The following is a 21,975-nucleotide window of genomic DNA, read 5'->3' as shown; positions in this document are numbered from 1 at the left end:
TTACAGTATATGAGTTCTCAGTTTCAATGCTGCATGCTGCATGAACCAGTATCAGGGTGGATATGCTGCTACTTTTCCAATCCGCACAGGTCTTAGAACTTCTGTTGTCCTTGAGTGGAAGAAGCACATCTCTCCAGACGGCAATAATGAGGAAACACTGGGGAAGCATCACAGAACAACTAACAAAACAGAATGATGTGTGGGTGCTCCATTAACATGCTAGTATTGTGTCAGTTGTTGTTGTTGTTCAGTCGTTCAGTCGTGTCCGACTCTTCATGACCCCATGGACCAGAGCACGCCAGGCACGCCTATCCTTCACTGCCTCTCGTAGCTTGGCCAAACTCATGTTAGTAGCTTCAAGAACACTGTCCAACCATCTCATCCTCTGTCGTCCCCTTCTCCTTGTGCCCTCCATCTTTCCCACATCAGGGTCTTTTCTAGGGAGTCTTCTCTTCTCATGAGGTGGCCAAAGTACTGGAGCCTCAACTTCAGGATCTGTCCTTCTAGTGAGCACTCAGGGCTGATTTCTTTGAGAATGGATAGGTTTGATCTTCTTGCAGTCCATGGGACTCTCAAGAGTCTCCTCCAGCACCATAATTCAAAAGCATCAATTCTTCAGCGATCAGCCTTCTTGATGGTCCAGCTGTCACTTCTGTACATTACTACTGGGAAAACCATAGCTTTAACTATACTACTGGGAAAACCATAGCTTTAACTATACGGACCTTTGTCGGCAAGGTGATGTCTTATACTTATTGTGTCAATTGTTGTTGTTGTTGTTGTTCAGTCGTTCAGTCGTGTCCGACTCTTCGTGACCCCATGGACCAGAGCACGCCAGGCACGCCTATCCTTCACTGCCTCCCGCAGTTTGGCCAAACTCATGTTAGTAGCTTCAAGAACACTGTCCAACCATCTCATCCTCTGTCGTCCCCTTCTCCTTGTGCCCTCCATCTTTCCCAACATCAGGGTCTTTTCTAGGGATTCTTCTCTTCTCATGAGGTGGCCAAAGTACTGGAGCCTCAACTTCAGGATCTGTCCTTCTAGTGAGTACTCAGGGCTGATTTCTTTGAGAATGGATAGGTTTGATCTTCTTGCAGTCCATGGGACTCTCAAGAGTCTCCTCCAGCACCATAATTCAAAAGCATCAATTCTACGGCGATCAGCCTTCTTTATGGTCCAGCTCTCACTTCCGTACATTACTACTGGGAAAACCATAGCTTTAACTATACGGACCTTTGTCGGCAAGGTGATGTCTTTGCTTTTTAAGATGCTGTCTAGGTTTGTCATTGCTTTTCTCCCAAGAAGCAGGCGTCTTCTAATTTCGTGACTGCTGTCACCATCTGCAGTGATCATGGAACCCAAGGAAAGTGAAATCTCTCACTGCCTCCATTTCTTCCCCTTCTATTTGCCAGGAGGTGATGGGACCAGTGGCCATGATCTTAGTTTTTTTGATGTTGAGCTTCAGACCATATTTTGCGCTCTCTTCTTTCACCCTCATTAAAAGGTTCTTTAATTCTTCCTCACTTTCTGCCATCAAGGTAGTATCATCAGCATATCTGAGGTCAATATTGCATATTGTGTCAATACCGTTGCAGAATACATTATACATTGAATAAATTGGGGAAGGGACTGACAGGACATGTCTCAGGAAGAAGGATCCTGAAGCCAAATCTAATGGGTTAATGAAGTAAAAAGGTAAAGGTGGCCCTGACCATTAGGGTCCAGTGATGGACGACTCGGGTTTGCGCACTCATCTCGCTCTATAGGCCGAGGGAGCTGGTGTTTGTCCACAGACAGTTTCTGGGTCATGTAGCCAGCATGACTAAGCCACTTCTGGCAAACCAGAGCAGCTCACAGAATACCGTTTACCTCCCGCCAGAGCGGTACCTATTTATCTACTTGCACTTTGATGTGCTTTCAAACTGCTAGGTTGGCAGGAGCTGGGAGCGAGCAACGGGAGCTCACCCAATCGCAGGGATTCAAACCATCGACCTTCTGATCAGCAAGCCCTAGGCTTTGTGGTTTAGACCACAGCGCCACCCGCGTCCCCAGTAACAGTAGGCAAATTATAGCAATGCACAATGACTATAGTAGCCACATACATTTCACTGTTGGCTTCATGTCCATTGCACCCACAATCATTTATTGTTTGCTTCACTGATACCCCACCTTCCCTCCAAGCTCAAAGTGCCACACATGGTTCTCCCTCAAGCCACTTAATCCTCATAGCAACCCTGTAAGGCAGGTTAATCCTCATAGCAACCCTGTAAGGCAGGTTAGGGTCTAAGAGACAGCGACTGGTCCAACCATGGTCATCCAGGAAGCTTCATGACCGAAGCTTCTCCCAGGTCCTAAGTCTGACACTCTCACCCAGGCATAGGCAAACTCGGCCCTCCAGATGCTTTGGGAGTACAACTCCCATCATCCCTGACCACTGGTCCTGTTAGCTAGGGATGATGGGAGTTGTAGTCCCTAAGCATCTGGAGGGCCGAGTTTGCCTATGCCTGCTCTCACCACTACACCACACTGGCCTAGCAGGAAAAGGAAGCTTCCCCCCTGGTTAGTTTTTCTTGCCCTCCCTATGCTAAGACAAGAGTCAGAGTCAAATAACACAACAGAACTTGGAGCCGAGGCATTTTGTCGATATCAACAAACTGTGTGTTTGCGCAGGAACCACTAATTCCCCACTTAATAAGCCAAGTGCCTTAGGCTAACAAGCAGATATTACTGGCCCTGCTCTGGCAAAATAAAATTCAAACTTTGGCAAACTTCTGCCCATCCTCACACCCACCACTGGAAACACGTACCACATGCCTTGCTGAACATTCCTCTTTAAAGAGTGTTCCTTTAAAAAAAAAACCAAAAATCCTTCCTCTCCTGTTATGAGTCAGTAAAATGGGATTAATTAAGACTTCGCTGCCAGTTCTGAAGAGCAATAGCCAGAATGGCTGAGGCATCTCCGGTTGATTTTCTTCACACACTTTGCCCTCCTAAAGCACTACAAGCAACACTTTGACTCCGCTGTTTGCTTTACAAAGTTGCCTCTTGCTTGGCAAATGGATTGGCGCTATTTCATAGCTGACTGCTGCCGTCTGAGGTGACTTTATGAAGCATTTAATTGCTCTCCTTTAGTGGCAGGTGTTCAGCACTTCCAAACAGGAGCAGCCAGACCCTGCCCTGCCAGGTGAAAATGAGAGAGAAGTTTTGAAACAATAGATGTTCCTCAAAGAGTGGGCTGGGAACAATCAGAGGCTACTTTTTTAGGTGGGCCTCACCGCCACAGCCTATCGTGTGCCTGCTCACTTGCTTGCCCCGCCCCCTTTTGGTTGGACCAATCCCAGGACCAGCATCTCCTTGCATGATGATTAAAGATGGTCAGGAAGCAGAGAAGTTCAGGGGGAGAAGGGAGATCTTCCTGCTTTGGGGTGGTGGGTGGTAGGGAAAGGGCCACGGGCCAGATGCAGATGAGGCGCTGAAGGATATTAGAAGATTAACGTTTAATATTTCAGTAGCAGTAAACTCCTCCAAATCACTTCTCATACAGAATTTAGTATTGCAAAAGGCCTCCTGTTGGCTAGCAAGGCCTTCCATCAAGCTTTATTTTAGTCAAAAGGTGGGAGCGCACAAGAACCACGTTGCCACGTAATTAATTAAGGATTTCCGCAGAAAGCTCTGAAATCAGCCAGCAGAGCTCTAAAGGAACCAATTGGTCAGAGGAACAAATTAGTACACCTGTTTTACAAGTGAGGAACACTGAGCCTGAAGGATAAGTGATTAACAAAAGGTCACCCATTCAAGAGAAACTTTATCTAAATTATCAACTATTGGGAGTCAGAGACCCTTGCAAATCTACAGCAAATCGCCCAGAGATTGCTCAATAGATCCCAGTTTACCTTCTGCTAGGGGCGGAGGAGAGATTCAGTTCAGTACACAGGCTGGAAAAACACAGTTCATCCTTCGAAAGCCGCCCTTCCTGAATTTTGCAACACAGTTCTCCCCAGCCAAGTAATAGGCACCAAAATGCATATACCGGTCCATGCATCAGTGAAAATAACACACAAAAAATGGATTGCACAAGGAAGATCACTTTGCAGAATTGTGCAAATTATGAGAAATTTCATATAAAAAGGCATACAGTTGACAAATTTGTAGCAAAATGGTGATGATTTTCATGGACTTAAACCAGTGATGTCCGAACTTTTTCAAAGATTTGATGAAGTGAAAGGCCAACCAAAGCTTCTTTTAGGATTTTACCCCAGGAAATAAACTGCCACAGGGGCTGGATTAAACTGACCGGCCCCCAGAATGGACTTAACATTGGAAAAAAGAGAAACCAACAGAAATTAAGACAGAGTGACAGAGTCTTCTATCCCGAACTTCTGCCTACCCTGTGCTACCTAGAGGGTACCTGTCAGTCAGAGTAGACATCACTGAGCCAGATATAGCAGTGATCTAACACCTGATATAAAACCCTCTAATCTCCTTTGCTATTGTGATTATGACTATGTTCTCACGTTACCTGAGACATGTTCTCACAAATGGTTACTTCAGTACAACAAAATCTTAACACCTCTCCTATTATTACTGGGGGATGACTCACAAAACCTTGTTTATCACTACAATGCACCGATGAAAGTGTGAACAAATGCCTCACTGCCACGGATCTGCTTCCACGAATAAAGGCCTTTAAAAAAAATAATGCAAGAATAATTACATTCATGCTGGGAAGACTCATGCTTCATCCTCCAAAGCATTTCTGGTTGTTTTCCAGTGTCTCTTCTTTAACATATCTATTTTTGGTTTAAGATGCAAATTGAGGTTGTCCATTCATGGTTCTCCAGCCTACTATAGAGGTACTATTATATTTGTTAATGTGCCATAAACTTTTTTTGAAAGGTTATTTAATTATTGATTTATAAGAGCATTGTAAACCACTGATTCATTAAAAAAATATTACAGTGGTATACGATATAGTCATATGAACATCATAAAGCTATCAAATTAAAAAACACCAAGCAAATAACCAACACTGAAACCGAATTAATTCTTTAGAACTCCTGTGTGAAACAGCTTTCCAGTAGCCAACAATCTCTGAATGGTAGGTGCCACTCTGATTTCAATAGAAACAGTATTCCAAGTAGGAAGGCACATTGCCAAATGGTTTAGTTTGTATAGAAGCTAAATACCAAATTCATCTGGATGTAAGATTTTCCTCCACTGAAGAAAACACACAAACTGGGGACACATTAGGCCAGAATGCAAAATTCATGAGGGGTGGTGGGAGTACTGGCAAGATAGTAATGAGAGAGAGTAGATTCTTGCCCACCTCCTTGTCTTGGATCTTTTCCTACAAAATCTACAGGGATCTGCAAGATGTCACATGCAAATACCTTTTCTCCAGAGGGAAAGAATATTGCAGCAGAAATAGCTCAAAACTAATAAAATGTATGAACTTCCTCCTCCCCGTTATCCTGCCAGTTCATGACATGTGAGCTGCACACTGCCTTGTTTGTGAGTGGGGGACAAGGCCAAAATGTGACTCCCCCCTTAGCCCTCACACTGCCTTCCCAAAGCCAGCTAGTGAGGCGCTGGCTTTGAGAAGGAGGTGCAAGGCTCTGCAAAGTCCTAGAGCCCTCCCACCTCATTCCCAAAGCTGGAAAAGCAGTAACCAGGCTTGGGAAGGGAGGCGGGAAGGCCTCTAGAATAGAGAGGTTGGTACAGGAACTACTTACAGGGTGATGGATGGATGATGAGTTGATGGACGCCAGTGCACAGGACCCAGAGCAGCAGAACCCATCATCAAAGCTAGAGGGGCTCCTGTTTCCCCAAACACATCAGGCTCTAAGGCATAGGGAGAAGCAGGAGTGTAGCTCCAGGAGGCTGAGGCAGGCAAGAGCCCACAGCCAGCTTCCTAGCTGGTCAGGTGGGGCTCACTAGCTCTGGGAGAAGGTGTGTATTCTTCAGCTGGAGTTGGCTTGGACCAGGGGAGGGTCACCCGCCTCATCAAGCCCAGATCCTGCCAATCAGCATGCAATGTATAAAAGGGGTGCATAGCTGAGATGTTGGGTCTGTTCATCTGCCCATGTTGATGGACCTCAGCTGGATGCTTGAGGATCTCTGTGGGACTTTGGACTGACCCTGGGCTGGGGACTTGACATACTGACTTGCTGCCAGCTAGGCCAGGGGTTAAAAATACCACAGTTCCATGTTGAAGTACTCTTGTGGCCACTTGGTATGAAAAGTTGGACTATCCTGCTATAGCAAGCCCTCCAAGTGTCCCCATTTTCCAGGGACAGTCCCAGATTTACAGAAGCCACCCTGGTTTCCGATTTGATTCCAGAATATCCCACTTTTCCTTAGGATGTCCCTATTTTCATCAGCGAAATCTTGAAGAGTATGGAGTTATGTGACCCCCTGAGCCAAGGAAATAAGCAACTATACTACTTTTAGAAGACATCTGAAGGCAACTCTGTACAGGGAAGTTTTTAACTGCTTTATATATGCTTTTATGTATGTTGGAAGGTGGCTGGGGCAACACAGTCAGGTGGGCAGGGTATAAATAATAATACTAAGATGATAATGATGATGGAATAGGAAATGTTGGAGGGTTTGCTTTTGTGGACAGATGTGAGAGACCAGGGCTGGCCTATCCATGAGGTCAGCTGAGGCAGACACCTTGGGTGGCAAAACCTCAAGAAGCAGAGCCCCCCTGGGCACCCCCATCCCACTGCCTCCATGGCTGGTGGAGAGCAACAGTGACTTTGGGCGAGATATCGTGATATTCCATGTGCTCCATGAGATCTTGCATGATCTTACCGGAACCCACCGCTGTCCTCACTGCTTCATGGGCAGCACCAAACAGCCCAGGTAGGGGAGGCTTGGGGGGGGCAGGGGCGAGGAGGCACCTTCCTATTTCGCTTCAGGCAATGAAATGGGACACGCCTCCCCTGGGAGGGCCAGTCAGACAGGAAAATTCTCTGGAAATTCGGTATCTATTCTTTGCATATATAAATAGAAGTGAGGAGGATTAGAAGTTACCATTAGCTTATTATTCATTTCAGAGAGGTGCCTTATCTTGAAGGGCCTAGAGATTAATTATTAGCGTGATCCTGGTGCTATTGCATGTCTCGACTTGTTCCCAGTATGTTATATAGACAAATGGAAATGAAAGACTTTAGACACATGTTATTTGTTGATTATTGGAGGAAAGCTAGCTAGCTAGCTAGATGTTCTTAGTTGACTCATTGTCTGGAATAAATTTTCCCTTTGCCGTTCTCTCCCACACACATTTATTCTCTTATTCTACCAACTGAGTTGCCTTGCACAATGCATTTTGTTATGTAGAAACGTTACACTAGTTGTCCCTGTTTAATGTAAACTGGTGGAATTTCTTTCCTTTATTAAATATAATGGTGTTTTGGTGTTGTTGTTGTTGTTTTAAAAAATCAACTTAGCACTTAACAGAACAACAGGAAAACCACAGCTGAAACTGTGGCAGCCTCAAATGAGCAGGCCGATGGTGGAGGTCCTACCATAGAGGAGACCTCCCCAAGCCATGGAGAGCAGCAGAAATGGGGTATGCAGGACACCCACTCACACCCCTTTTCTGCTTTCCTCCAAGTGGGAGACAGAGAGTGGTACCAGCAGTAGCAGGAAGAAGGCAGAAACCCGTTGGGTAAAACAAGAGCTTAAAGCAGAGTTGGGGAATCTGTAGGACTCCATCTCCCATCAGGCCCCAACCATCATGGCCAATGCTCAGGGTTGATGGGAGTTGTGGTCCAGCAACATCTGAATGGCCACAGGTTCCCTGCTTTAAAGGGCAGCATCTCCCTATAAACCAAGTAATATTGTGTTGCTCCAGGTCCTCATTTGCCTGCTTTCTCCCTGCCAAATACTCACACCGAGCCAAGGCCATTGAGACTGGTAGGGTGGACAGCAGGGAGCCTAACAGTAGGTGGCACCAGAGCCAATGCCAAGCAAAGGCAATTGATTCTCATTTTATCCCCATCCTCCTCTCTGCTGAGTTCTACAAGGGCAAAGCTGAGAGAAGGAAGCTGTCACAGGCAATGCCCTGCCCCCTCTGGCTTGGTAATAAATAAGGAGGGAGGGAGGGAAATCTTCTATGAAATCCACAAGCTTCACCCCCTGTCTCACATCAAATTTAACCAAATCCTGCCAGCACCGCCACCCCATGTTGTTGTTTAGTCGTGTGCGACTCTTCGTGACCCCATGGACCAGAGCTATGAGCTATGCCGTGCAGGGCCACCCAAAATGGACAGGTCATAGTGGAGAGTTTTGACTAAACGTGATCCACCTGGAGCAGGAACCGGCAAGCCACTCCAGTATCCCTGCCAAGAAAACTCTGCCACTCCATAGCCTTGTACAAAACTACAGTTGCTACGTGGGTTATTGCAAAAGTGTGTCAGGGCCCCCTCCGGCTCCCTTTGAACACCAAATGGGTGCAAAACTTTGAAGCAAAAATTCAAGGAAATGCAAAGCTATCTTTATGATTTACCGGCTTAAGGGTGGAGGGTAGGTCAACAGTCCAGCAGCTATTTCTGAGGATGAATGTTATAAGAAACCTTCAATAAAGGTGACTGTGGCGAGCATATTCCAGGCACCGTGTTAATCAATACAATGTAATAAATAAATGGGAATGCTTCCCCCACCCCACCCCAAAGAGTCCTAATGCTGGGGGGGGGAGATTATTCAGTCATTCTAGAATACGTTTTGAGGCTGGTTGAAACCTATGAAAAGAACGATCAATTATTCAAATGGCAGCAGCTTAGCTCTTTTTAGAAACGGTAGATTCTCGAGGAGATTAAAGAATGACCAAATGCCTCCATGTTACTCTTGCATCCAAGTCATATTCATTTAGTTTCTACGTGAGCCAAGGCTTTTAGCATAGTGGCACCAGTAATTTGGAATGCTAATGAAATCCGACAGGCACCTGCAATTCTGATATTTCACTGCCTGCTGAAAACGCCTGTGTTTCCCCAAGTGTTTTCGAAGAATTAATTCAATTCAGTGTTGGTCATTTGTTCTGTGTTTTACGATTGTATAATTTTATGATGTTTTCATGGCCTTATGGCACACTGCCATAATATTTTTTTAATGACTTGGCTATTTACAAATATTCTTCTAAATAAATGAAATTAAGAAGATATTTTGAGTGGAAACATGCATGAAAAATAGCAGGGTCCAACGACGACACAAGAGTCACTTAAGATAGCAGAACGGAAACTCAAGTATCACTCTGGCTTATCAGTAGCTTTGACTCATTTGTTATCTAATGATGGGGGGAATGAGGTTTTTACCAGTCACCACATTGGGTTTCATAGGCAGGGAGCAGCACCAAACACCGCCCATGACTCAAATGCTGGAACCCCTATGGCTATGTGAAGGAAAGGCACTCTCCACTTTGAAAGAATCTCGTCATCTAGTCCAACCCCCCCTGCAAATGCATGAATTTCAACACACAGTTCCCCATCCAATCTGAAAGCATACCAGACCCTGCTTAGCTTTGCAAATGTGCTAGCAGTTTTACTGCTGCACCACTAGGGGTTAATTATAACTGAGTCATAAAACTGGAAATTAAATTAAGGCATCAATCCTATGAATGCTTATTGGACATTAAGTCCCTTAAAAGCAGTGGAACTTCCTTTGGAGAAAATGGGATGATACTCACTTTTGCTCCTCTAGTTCCCAATGGTCGCATCTATACTAGACATTTCAAGCACATTCACAAACTACAGTACCCAGGATTCTTTGGGGGAAGCCATGTGCAGCGGATGTTATGTGTATTTTCCCCCGACTGGTCCAATGCTGCATATGCAACTGAAGAATAGGACACCTGGAGTCTTTTTCACAAGCTTTGTGAGGGAAATCTAAGGTGTGTCTGCTTCACACAGGTGGAAGGTGCTACGTACTAAAACCAGTGTTGAAAAATGATCATTCAACATCAACTTCGTTGGTCTACCTTTGTTGTTCGGATGCCTGCTTATTATCTTCCAAAGCAACTACTCTATCCCAAACTTAAAAACGGAAAGCGTAATGCTGGTGATCAACCAAAAGGTTTAAAGAGTCTCTCAAGGCAAATCTTTAAAAAGGTAGTATAAACACTGACAACTGGGAAACACTGGCCTGCGAGCGCTCCAATTGGAGAACAGCCTTTACCAAAGGTGTCATGGGCTTTGAAGACACTCAAACTCAGGACGAGGGGGGAGGGGAAACCTGCTAAGAGGAAGGCACGCTTGGTAAACCCTCACTGTGATCAGCTGCCGCCTGGAAACCTACGTCCCCACTGCGGAAGGACGTGTGGATCCAGAATTGGCCTCCACAGTCACTTATGGACTCACTGTTAAAACTGTGTTTATGGAAGACAATCTTACTCAGCTACGAGTGATCACCAAAGAAGAAGACCAAAACTGAAATGCGGCAACTGTATTCTGATGCGTTTAGGGTTTATTTTTTAAAAATATCTTGAGCTAGATGGCAAAGAGATCACAGAACACTTGGAGGGAAGGATGTAGAAATGTTGGGGGGAGATAATCCTGAAATATTTTTATTTGTTTACAAAAATAACAGATTGCTTAATAAATTAAAATAAAATAAAAACTCAGCAGTTTGCCATAAAAATGCAATTACCCCTATAAAAACATAAACAACATTCAATAAAATTACCGCCCAAAAGTGGGTGAAAACACAAGTGTATATCTCAAATGAAAATGAGCCACGTACAAACCAAAATCAAACATTTCAGAGTCTAGGAAAGCTTGGGTATATGTAAACATTTTTAAGAGGTGTTTAAAGGTCACTGCTGTCTCCACCTTGTGAATTAGCTGAGGGGAGGCATTCCAGAGGATTGGGTGCAATTGCTCAGAAGGCCTGATTCTGCATTGTCACCAAGTGACAATCTGCTGGTCGTGGAATGACTACCAAGGTCTCCTAAGAAGATAATACAGATCAGCTTGGTCTGGACCAAGGGAGGTGGCCTATTTGGGGCTTTAAACATCAACTACAAAACTTTGGACTTGGCTTGGTAGCTAATACAGATATTTTCACACTAGTACAGCTGCATTTTGCACTAACTACAACTTCCAAACCAGGTGTAAGTGTAGTCCGACATACAGCACATGACAGTAAGATGAACATGAGGTCACCAATGTATGGACCACCATGGCAAGGCTAGGACTGGTTGTAGCTGATGCACCAAGCAAAGTTGGGAATGGGGTGCTCAGAGCCATTGAGGTCACCTGGGACTCTAGTGACAGCAATGGATCTGGGAGCATCTCCCAAGCTATGAGCCCGCTCCTTCAGAGGGAGTGCAGCCCCATCCAGAGCTGGTACACAACTGGGAACCACCCATCCGCAAGGTCTCCATCTTGTCAGGATTCAGTCACTATTCATCCGGCCCATGACTACATCCATGCACAGGTTTGGGACATGCATGGCCTCTCCTGGTTCAGATGCTACAGAGGAATAGAGCTAGGTACCTGTATCTCCTCGTGACTGTGCTAGGTTGGCGTCTGAGATGGAGGTGGAGCATTTGAGGAAAAGTGGTAGCATTTGAACTTTTTGTTTTAGAGAAAAGGCAAGCAAGAGGTGGCATGACAGTTTATGAAATTATGTGTGGTGGTGGTGGTGATATAAATATATTTATACCCTGCCCACCTGGCTGGGTTTCCCCAGCCACTCTGGGTGGCTCCCAACAGAATACTAAAAACATGATAAAACATCAAACATTTAAAACTTCCCAAAACAGGGCTGCCTTCAGATGTCTTCTAAAAGTCAGATAGTTGTTTATTTCCTTGACATAAGTTTCCCCCCCTGTCTCATAACCCTAGAACTCATGGACACCCAGTGAATCTGGATGTGTGAAGATGCAGAACAGATAAAAGAAAGTGCTCTTTACATGGTGCATGGTTAAAACTTTGGAACGCATTTGCACAAGAAGCATTGGTGGCCACTTGAACGGCTTTCAAAAGAGTTGAACAAGTTCAGGGAGGATCAGTGGCTATGTTCCACCTCTATGGAGGAAGGCAGTATTGCTTCTGAAGGCAGTTGCTGGAAACCACATTGATGGCGGGGAGAGTGCTCTTGTGTTCAGGTCCATGCCAACAAACAATGGGGACAGCTCCACTATGCCATCACCTCAAACCATGAAGGAGATTTTGGTGCCAAGTTTCTGGGGCACCAATGACCTCTCTTCTCCACCTCTTGCTACCACTACTTTTTGAGTGTCTTGCACAAGGATCATTCCAGTGGGACAGCCTGTCGTCATTCTGTGTTCAGGTCCTGCTTGCAGGTTTCCCACAGGCATCTGGTTGGCCACTGTGAGATCAGGATACTGGACTAGATGGGCCACTGGCCTGGTCTACCAAACTCCTTTTATGTCCTTACATAAGAGGTAAGGTAAAGGTAAAAGACCCTGAACACAAAGCTGGGACACCTGAATCACTGAGAGCCAGGTCACCTGAATAGGTTGGGTGTTGTTTCACGAAATATGTCAACTGATGCATGTTGGATGTGTGGGTGAGTTCTCCCCCACTCAAACTTTGATGGATTTATAAAATCATAGAATTGTAGAGTTGGACATGAATTATCCACATTGCTTTTGAAACTTTGTAGTCCAACCCGCTGCCAGGAATTTCAACTAGATCATATATGACAGGTGACCATCCAACCTCTGCTTAGAAACCTCCAAGGAAGGAGAGTCACCACCTCTCGGGGCAGTCTGTTCCACTGTCAAACAGCTCTTACTGTCAGAAAGTTCTTCCTGATATTTAGTTGGAATCCCTTTTTTTGTATCTTGAAGCCATCGGTTCGGGTCCTAGCCTCTGGAGCAGGAGAAAACAAGATTGCTCCATCACAGCCCTTGAGATAGTTGAAGATGGCTATCTTGTCTCCTCAGTCTCCTCTATTCCAGGATAAACACACCCAACTCCCTCAACCGTTCCTCATGAGGCTTGGTTTCCAGACCCTTGGTCATCAGAGGATTGGACAAATAATAAGACTATTAGTGACTGCTAGCCATAATGGCTCAGTTCACTGTCAGAGGCAATTTTCTTTTTTGCTTCTTTTTTCTGTTATGATTGCAAATTTTAAAAATGATTTTGTTTTTTAAAAAAACAAAAAAACCCTCCAGCCTACCAGTGCTGTGAAAATCATCCTCAGCACTGACAGAGCCGAAAAACACTAGCAGGGGAGAAATGGCTTCCCCACCTCCCCCGACCACCAGCATATCCGTAAAAATGCATCAAGTGAGTGAAAACTCCATATGGAAGTGCGAACTGAGGGCTGCTATTTATAGAAGCTTGTAAATCAGGGGGTTCTCACTCTGCATCACGGAGATCATCTTCTCTTTTAACTGAGATGCAATAAATTAGGAACACGGCAAACTGCTTTGTAGCAGGTCAGATCCGCTGTCCATCTAGTTCAGCACTGTCTCTTCCAGGGGCAAAAAAGGGGAAATGATTCCGTCCCCCCTCTCCAAATGTTGTTGGACTCCAACGCCCATCAGTCCCAGCTAGCATGGCCTGTGGCCAGACCTGAAAGGAGCTGAAGTCTAACAGCACTTGGAGGGCAGTTACTGCCCCTGGTCTGTTCTGATTGGCTGTGGCTCTTCACTTTCTACTTTATTCTTCTACCTGGAGATGCCAGGGATTGAACCTGGGGGCTTCTGCAGCACGGTGTATTCTCAGCCAGAGAGCTATGGCCTCTTCCCTAAGTCAGGCCAATGGTCCATGATGATATTGTCTACACCAGGGGTCAGCAAACATTTTCAGCAGGGGGCCCGGTCCACTGTCCCTCAGACCTTGTGGGGGGCCGGACTATATTTTTTTGGGGGGTGGAACGAATTCCTATGCCCCACAAATAACCCAGAAATGCATTTTAAATAAAAGGACACATTCTACTAATGTAAAAACACACTGCGGGCCAGATTTAGAAGGCGATTGAGCCGGATCTGGCCCCTGGGCCTTAGTTTGCCTACTCATGGGCTACACACTGACTGGTGGCAGCTGTCCGGGGTTTCAGGCAAATTGTCTTTTTTCAGCTCTGTCTGGAGATGCTGAGGTTTGAAATGGGGGCCTTCTGCACACAAAGCAGTTGCTCCTGAGCCATGGACCTTCCCCCTGTGGTAAAAATTTACTTCTACACCACTTTGTTTGTTACCCAGGTGAGGAACCACCTTTTAAATAAAGCTTGGGAATCCAGGAGGGACCCAGTGTTTATTGTAGCTATTGCAATGGGTTTCTGATTCTTATATCGCCCCTAATATGGGAAGCTGCCCTTATATAAAGTCTGGTCATTGGGCCATATTGTTCAGTATTGTCTACACTGATTGGAAATGGATCTCTAAGGTTTCAGGCAGCGGAGAGCTGCTGCCGGTTAGTGTAGGCAAAAAGGAGCTGGGTGGAGCAATGGTCCAACTTGGTTTAAGGCAGCTTTCTATGCTCCTATGACTAACAGACTTATTATGACATAGCACTTAGGAAGTAGTCCTTAGTTCACAAAAGCTATCTGCAGTTGTGTCGTCCAAATATGGGCTGTAGCTGATGCTGGTCCAACTCAGAGTAGACCTATTGAAATTAACAGACACAGCTAACTTTTGCCCATCAGTCTCAGTGGGTCTACAGTGGTTGGGATTGAGTTGGGTGCAACCTTATGCTTATACATGGGTGTATCGGTACAGTCTGTGGCAATTCAATTGAAGCTTAAACATATGCAAAATAAGCACAGACACATTCACAACAGCAGTAATGGCTAAGGACAGAGTCTGCAGTGGGACAGGAAGCCCTTATCTCTATTCATACCCAAACAAATAGAATCAAACTAACTGATAAGTTGTGATTCACCCAAACAACATGCACCTTGCCCAGCAGTGAAAGAAAGTTACCAAGAAGAAAAATCACTTCTGGATTCTTAGAACATTTCCAGGAAACTAATCCGCTTCATGGTGCCATAGTGGTCAACACCACAGCACCACAGCTAACCCCAGTCGTGTCTATTACTTATTTATTTCATAAAACCTATACACCATTCAATTGTAAAACAACAGCAACAAAGCCATTTACCAAAAAAAGGTGTTCTACAGTGTGATCCTAGTGTGATCGCTAGTAAGGTTATGCTTAAAATTCTACAAGGCAGGCTTAAGCAGTATGTGGACCGAGAACTCCCAGAAGTGCAAGCTGGATTTCGAAGGGGCAGAGGAACCAGAGACCAAATTGCAAACATGCGCTGGATTATGGAGAAAGCCAGAGAGTTCCAGAAAAACATCTACTTCTGCTTCATTGACTATGCAAAAGCATTTGACTGTGTCGACCACAGCAAACTATGGCAAGTTCTTAAAGAAATGGGAGTGCCGGATCACCTCATTTGTCTCCTGAGAAATCTCTATGTGGGACAAGAAGCTACAGTTAGAACTGGATATGGAACAACTGATTGGTTCAAAATTGGGAAAGGAGTACGACAAGGCTGTATATTGTCTCCCTGCTTATTTAACTTATATGCAGAATTCATCATGCGAAAGGCTGGACTGGATGAATCCCCAACCGGAATTAAGATTGCCGGAAAAAATATCAACAACCTCAGATATGCTGATGATACTACCTTGATGGCAGAAAGTGAGGAAGAATTAAAGAACCTTTTAATGAGGGTGAAAGAAGAGAGCGCAAAATATGGTCTGAAGCTCAACATCAAAAAAACTAAGATCATGGCCACTGGTCCCATCACCTCCTGGCAAATAGAAGGGGAAGAAATGGAGGCAGTGAGAGATTTCACTTTCTTGGGTTCCATGATCACTGCAGATGGTGACAGCAGTCACGAAATTAGAAGACACCTGCTTCTTGGGAGAAAAGCAATGACAAACCTAGACAGCATCTTAAAAGCAAAGACATCACCTTGCCGACAAAGGTCCGTATAGTTAAAGCTATGGTTTTCCCAGTAGTAATGTACGGAAGTGAGAGCTGGACCATCAAGAAGGCTGATCGCCGTAGAATTGATGCTTTTGAATTATGGTGCTGGAGGAGACTCTTGAGAGTCCCATGGACTGCAAGAAGATCAAACCTATCCATTCTCAAAGAAATCAGCCCTGAGTACTCACTAGGAGGACAGATCCTGAAGTTGAGGCTCCAGTACTTTGGCCACCTCATGAGAAGAGAAGAATCCCTAGAAAAGACCCTGATGTTGGGAAAGATGGAGGGCACAAGGAGAAGGGGACGACAGAGGATGAGATGGTTGGACAGTGTTCTCGAAGCTACTAACATGAGTTTGGCCAAACTGCGAGAGGCGGTGAAGGATAGGCGTGCCTGGCGTGCTCTGGTCCATGGGGTCACGAAGAGTCGGACACGACTGAACGACTGAACAACAACAACAACAGTGTGATCCTATGCATGGCTACTCAGAAGTAAATCTCACTGAAAACTTACTCCCAGGTAAGTTTGTACAGGAATCTCTATATTTAGGATTTCCTGGGAGTAGGAGTGGAAGTGTCATTTTTGTTTCTCTCGGTTTCTCATATATATTTTTTATTCCTAAATTCATTTCTCCGCATTTCAATGCAGTCTGTGTTTTTGTTTGTTTTTAAATGCTAATAAAAATTCACCAGCATTTCAGTGAGGCTTTCTAATAACGAGCACAGTTTTGTTTGCAGTTTTGACTAATGCATACGTTTTTGCAAACAATTTCCCCCTTGTATGAAGCATTTTTGTATGTTTGCTTCTATATTCATTTTCACAACACTTTCCCCCTCCAATAGATGCATTTCAATAGACGTTGGCGAGTTGCAGAACAGCATCGCAAAATCTGAACAAGTGCGGATTTCAAAGGGTGGCTGTGCTCCAGTTCTCATATGGTTTGGGAAAGTACAAATGGGATAGATTCAACTTTAAATGTGAACTGAATCAAATTTCTCCCCAATCCCTACTGGGAGTAAGCCAGTGGTGTCCGATCCATCAAGGCCTTGCCCCACCAACTTCAGTCTGCCTTCCTCAGAGGATTTTCTCTGCCAGTTATTAGATTTGGCTCCACCTACGCGTAGATCTCACTGCCTTTTGCCCTACCAGTCCTTATGGGCACCAGTCACCACTGGAGTAAGCCCTATTGAACTTACTTCTGAATAGATGTATCTAGAATTGCACTGCTAGTCTGGTTCAGCTCTGTTGTGGGAAGCACCAAGCCAACGAGTTCTGAATCAATGCCAACCACTGCAACAAAAGCCATCGCTGCAATGGAAGCAGTAGGTGTGGCAGGAGAGTTAGATCAAAGTCCTGCTGGCACCTGGAAACTCTTATCAAAGTCTAGGGGTGGGGTGCCAAAGACCAAGAGATGCAGCTGAAACCCAACAATGGGACCAACCAAGGCAACAGTTTGAAAAGCTCTTTGGTGTAAGACGTGGGGCAACCTCCTAATAATATACATCGATGCACATCATCAAACTGTAGGGGGGTGGGAGTACTTCCTTGCCTATCCCCAAAGGGAAAAGGCCATAACTCAGTATTAGAGCATCTGCTATGAATGTAGAAGGATTCCTGGTTTGATCCCTAGCATCTCCAGGTAAGACTGGTTAGGAGAGACTCAAGTCTGCAACCCTGGCAAGTTGCTGCCACTGAGTGCAGATAGACAATACACAGCTAGATGAACCAGTGGGTCTGAGTGGGCATAAGGTAGCTTAGTTTGTCCTGAGAAGCTGCCACACCCAGAAAGCTTCTCAGTAAGATCAATTCTACACTTTCAGGAGAAACCTGAAGGCATTTTATATCCCAGGAGTCCAGGACTTTGAATTCTGGGTGCATCTTGATTTCCCAGGAAATTGGTGCATAACCAACTGAATTTAATTCTTCCTCCCAACGAAAAGGTTAACAGCTGCTGTCTTTGGGGCAGTTGATTTGAACTGGGTGAGGTGGGGAGGTGCGGAGAGAGAGAGGAGCCAAGCTTCTTTCCATTGGAGGTTTTGGAGCGTGGGTGATTGTTAATTATTGTATTCTTGGGAGAAGCAGGAAGGCTTGAACCGAAAACGGATTTGGCACACAAGAGCCTTTGTTAAGTCAGCCCGTTCAGTATGTCTGAAACGCCATTGACAAGGGACCATCCTCCCCCTCGCTCCCATAAGACATCATCCATGGGGCAAAACAAAGTGCATAGATGTCCCTCTTGCCCTTCTCCTATGACTTAAACATGCTGCTGCTGGTAGTTTTCTTTAAAAAAAAAAACACACAAAAAACCACATGCTTTTGTGATGCTACTTGAGAGAGAGACAACAAAGGAAAAGTCTGCCTCTGAGATGCTTCCACAAACCTGCCTCTCCACCCCCTTCTCTAACAGCAAAACACTTTGCCAGGGTTGGTCTGATTTAGGGACTGGGGGTGGGTTTGTTTGTAGGGTTATTTGTTTTTTTGTTTCTGGCAAAGGCATAATAAAGTATGGTTAACTTGAGTTACAAGGAGTGGGGTGGAGGGAGACAACCAGAAGATCCCCCTTTCTTCTGTCCCTCTCCCCAGTTTATTTTCTCCCACTAAGGGGCAATAAGAAAGAAACCTTTTTTTCTCAGAGATCTCTCCTCCTCACAGCCTCAAAAAGCATCACCAGAAAAAGCACTAGAGAACATCCTTGCCAAATATAGGCACAACTCCCTTTTGTTCCTAGGAAGCAATTGCTCAGTTGCACGCCTGCTTGGTGATACTAGAACAGAGGGAGGGACGTGTGTGTGTGTGTGTGTGTGTGTGAGAGAGAGAGAGAGAGAGAGAGAGAGAGAGAGAGAGACACTGACTGGCAGACAGACTGAAGGCCATTTGGGGAAGAGCTGTTAAGCGGTGCTTAGCATGCAGAAGGTCCCAGGTTCAAATCCTGGCATCCCCCAGTAGAGCTTGGAAAGAAACCTCTCTGAAACCCCGGATAGCCACTGTGCATTCTGTGCAAACAATATTGAGCCAGAGAGGGGTCAATGGCTTGACCCAGGATAAACAGTGTGCTCTTCTGCTTTGGGGAAGGGACACAGCTCAGTGAGAGCACCTGCTTTTCATGCAGATGGTCCAAAGTTCTATCCCCGGCATTGGGACTAGAGAAGACCCCTTGCCTGAAGCCCTGGGGATCTTCTGCTACCAGCCAGTGCAGGAGGCAACACTGAGCCAGATGGACCTATGGTGGACCGGGCAAAAGCAGCTCCTTCCATTGTTGATAGCTGCCCATCTCCCTAGCTTATCCTATCCGATGCAGAAACCGGGGGAGCCCAGACCACGAAGCCCACATGGGGAGGTGGGAAGTACTTACTTCTCCCTAGCCCCTCGGCTCGCCATGCCGTCTCCTCCACCGCCCCGTAGCGTCTCAGAGGCTTCTCTGCTTCCATGCTGGCCGAGATGGATCTCTTTAACTCCATGCCGGAGCCCGTTTCTGTCTGGGCCCTGTTCCCTCGGCTGCTTGGGGGGCTCCCCCTCCTCCTAGCAGACCATGCCAGCCGCCGGAGGAAGGGCTTGAAGGAAAAGGAGACGCAGAGGGACTTCGGGAGCTGCTCGGTGCGCGTTTCTCGGCTTGTTTGCTTCCAACGCCGGGGCTGGCCAGCCTCGCTGAGCTCACTGCATCTCCCTCCGTCGCGCTGGTACCCAGAGGAGGAGGGGAGGGGAGGGATGCAGCGCGCATGCTCAGTGCGAAGATGCTCGTGAAAGGAAGCGCCCGAGGGAACGCAGGGGAGGGGAGGGGGAAGCAGACAAACAATGAGGGAAAATATGCCGTAGTGGTAATGTATATATACATATTGACTGAGTATGGGGAAAAAGGCCACACATAGCAGGGGGTCGGAGGGAAATGCAGTCCTTGGATAACCTTTTCTGAGTCTCTGTGCTATCTATCTGTGTGTGTTCGGGCTTGGGGTAGGGAGGAAAAAAGTCCAGGGCCCTACTCAGGAGGGTTTTAGTTTGATAAGGATATTTGCACACCACCAACTCATGAGAGAGTTCTGTTGGTTTGCAAATTATTTTATTGTGCATTGCATATGTCTATATCTCTGTACCTCTATAGATATAGATATAATGGGGGGTCTATAATAAAATCATGGGAACATCATAAACTCATAAAGTCCAGAAGAAAGAACCAATGCTGAATTAAATTAATTATCTAAACAAACAAATAAAAGACTTGGTGAAACAAAAACATTTTGAGCAGGTGACAGAATATCAGGATTGTAGGTGCCTGCCCGATTTAATGGAAAACAGCGCCCCAAAGTATTGATACCCTTACACTAAAAGCCTTGCCATGTGTAGAAACTACAGTGGTACCTCGGGTTAAGAACTTAATTCGTTCTGGAGGTCCGTTCTTAACCTGAAACTGTTCTTAACCTGAAGCACCACTTTAGCTAATGGGACCTCCCGCTGCCGCTGCAGTGCCAGAGCACGATTTCTGTTCTTATCCTGAAGCAAAGTTCTTAACCTGAAGCGTTATTTCTGGGTTAGCGGAGTCTGTAACCTGAAGCGTCTGTAACCTGAGGTACCACTGTCTATCAATATGAGAGAAGGGTGGGACACTGAGGGGAGATTCTCCAGAAGAGGGCAGTGATCTGGCCAGCATATGAGAGCTTTCCCTGACCCCTGCCTTCTGCCCCAGCCAGCATGAGCAATGTGTTTGCAGTGGCTGTGCCATTTTGCCACCACTGTCCATCCAGGGTTTGAATTGCTCTGCCAGATGTGACGACACACTGGGAAACTTAGACTTTCTTTCAGAAAATTAGGTGGGTCAGAGGAAGTTAGGAAGAGGCCAAATTTTCAGTTAGGATAGGAAACAGCAAACCCACTGATTGCTTTGCCAATGCAATTAAAATACAATTATCAATGCATATTGTTTTCTGAGTACCACCATCACAGTGCAGTTCAGTTGGTTGGAACATGGTGCTGATAATGCCAAGGTTGCAGGTTCGATCCCCATATGGGACAGCTGCATAGTCTTGCACTGCAGGGGGTTGGAGTAGAAGACAATCCTCAGGGTCCCTTCCAACTCTAGGATTCTATGATTCTGGAATTAGTTGGCTATACCCATCAATGCCTCTAGCTCCACCTGCTGTTGGTCTCCCTGCCTTCCACCTTACCAACCTCAAAGGGCACCTGCCACCTCCGTTTATTCTTGAGATTGTCATCACAGGCAGCAAGAATACCAAGGTCAGGTAATGCATTTCCACCTTGCCTGACCTTCCATTTGGTCTGGACACGGCAGAGTTTCCCTTGGGCTATTTTAAAGGACAGCAGATGCAAGAGTAACTTATAGACTGTTGTTGTGCATCCAGAACAAGAAAGGCCAGACAGTGCTGTGAGTCAGGAGCTTAAGCAGCAGGTGCTGGTGCCGTTTTTACTGCTAATTTGGGGGTGATGACTGTGTGGAGACATTGCTGGGGGTGGGCTGAACTGATTCATTGGAAGCGGTGAAGGAGTGGGAGGAAGCTAAGGCACCCATATGGGTTATGGTGGAGGAAGAGGTGATGAATACAGCTCAAAAGATGACAGCGGCCCACCCTCTAAAATACTAGTAATAATAATCCAGCTCTTCAGATATGACGGTGAGAAATGGCTTTTCTCTCCCTTTAATTGTGAATGCTGGAGGTGGGTGCCAACAGAAATGGAGCCCCAATAGACCTGTTGAGCAGCAAGGAAGCAGTGTTAGAATGCTTGGGGAAAGAGAGAGGGCTGTGGCTCAGTGGTAAAGCATCTGCCTTGCAGGCAGAAGTTCCCAGATTCAATTTCCAGCATCTCCAGATAGGATGGGGGAGACTTGGCTGGAGAGCTGCTGCCAGTCAGTGTAGACAATATGGAGTTAAGATGGGCCGCAGGCATAAGGCAGCTTTGTTACATGCCTAGGTTTCACAGAAGTACAAAAGAAATCCGAAACAAGCTTCAAACCTAAGGGGGCAACACCCTACCCCCAAAGAAAACAGCTCAAGGAGGACTGAGAATGCTCAGGAGCTACAGCACACTGAATCAGGGGACCAGGAACTCT

At 45.8% G+C, this 21,975-nt stretch overlaps 1 protein-coding gene across 1 annotated transcript in view; it reads right to left on the bottom strand.

Annotated features, from left to right (window-relative positions):
* Positions 1 to 19,613, bottom strand: part of BMERB1 (bMERB domain containing 1) — a 50,999-nt gene extending 31,386 nt beyond the window's left edge. Inside the window, exon 1 of the mRNA XM_033167520.1 lies at positions 19,270 to 19,613. Within this exon, the coding sequence (XP_033023411.1) occupies positions 19,270 to 19,375 (106 nt within the window). The 5' untranslated portion in view covers positions 19,376 to 19,613. The remainder of the gene's footprint in view (positions 1 to 19,269) is intronic.
* Between the last annotated feature and the right edge of the window lie 2,362 nt (positions 19,614 to 21,975).

This window comes from Lacerta agilis, chromosome 13 (assembly GCF_009819535.1).
Source record: "Lacerta agilis isolate rLacAgi1 chromosome 13, rLacAgi1.pri, whole genome shotgun sequence".
Taxonomy (NCBI): Eukaryota; Metazoa; Chordata; class Lepidosauria; order Squamata; family Lacertidae; genus Lacerta; species Lacerta agilis.
Note: the sequence above shows the minus strand (reverse complement) of the source record. Positions and strands in the feature narration are given on the sequence as shown.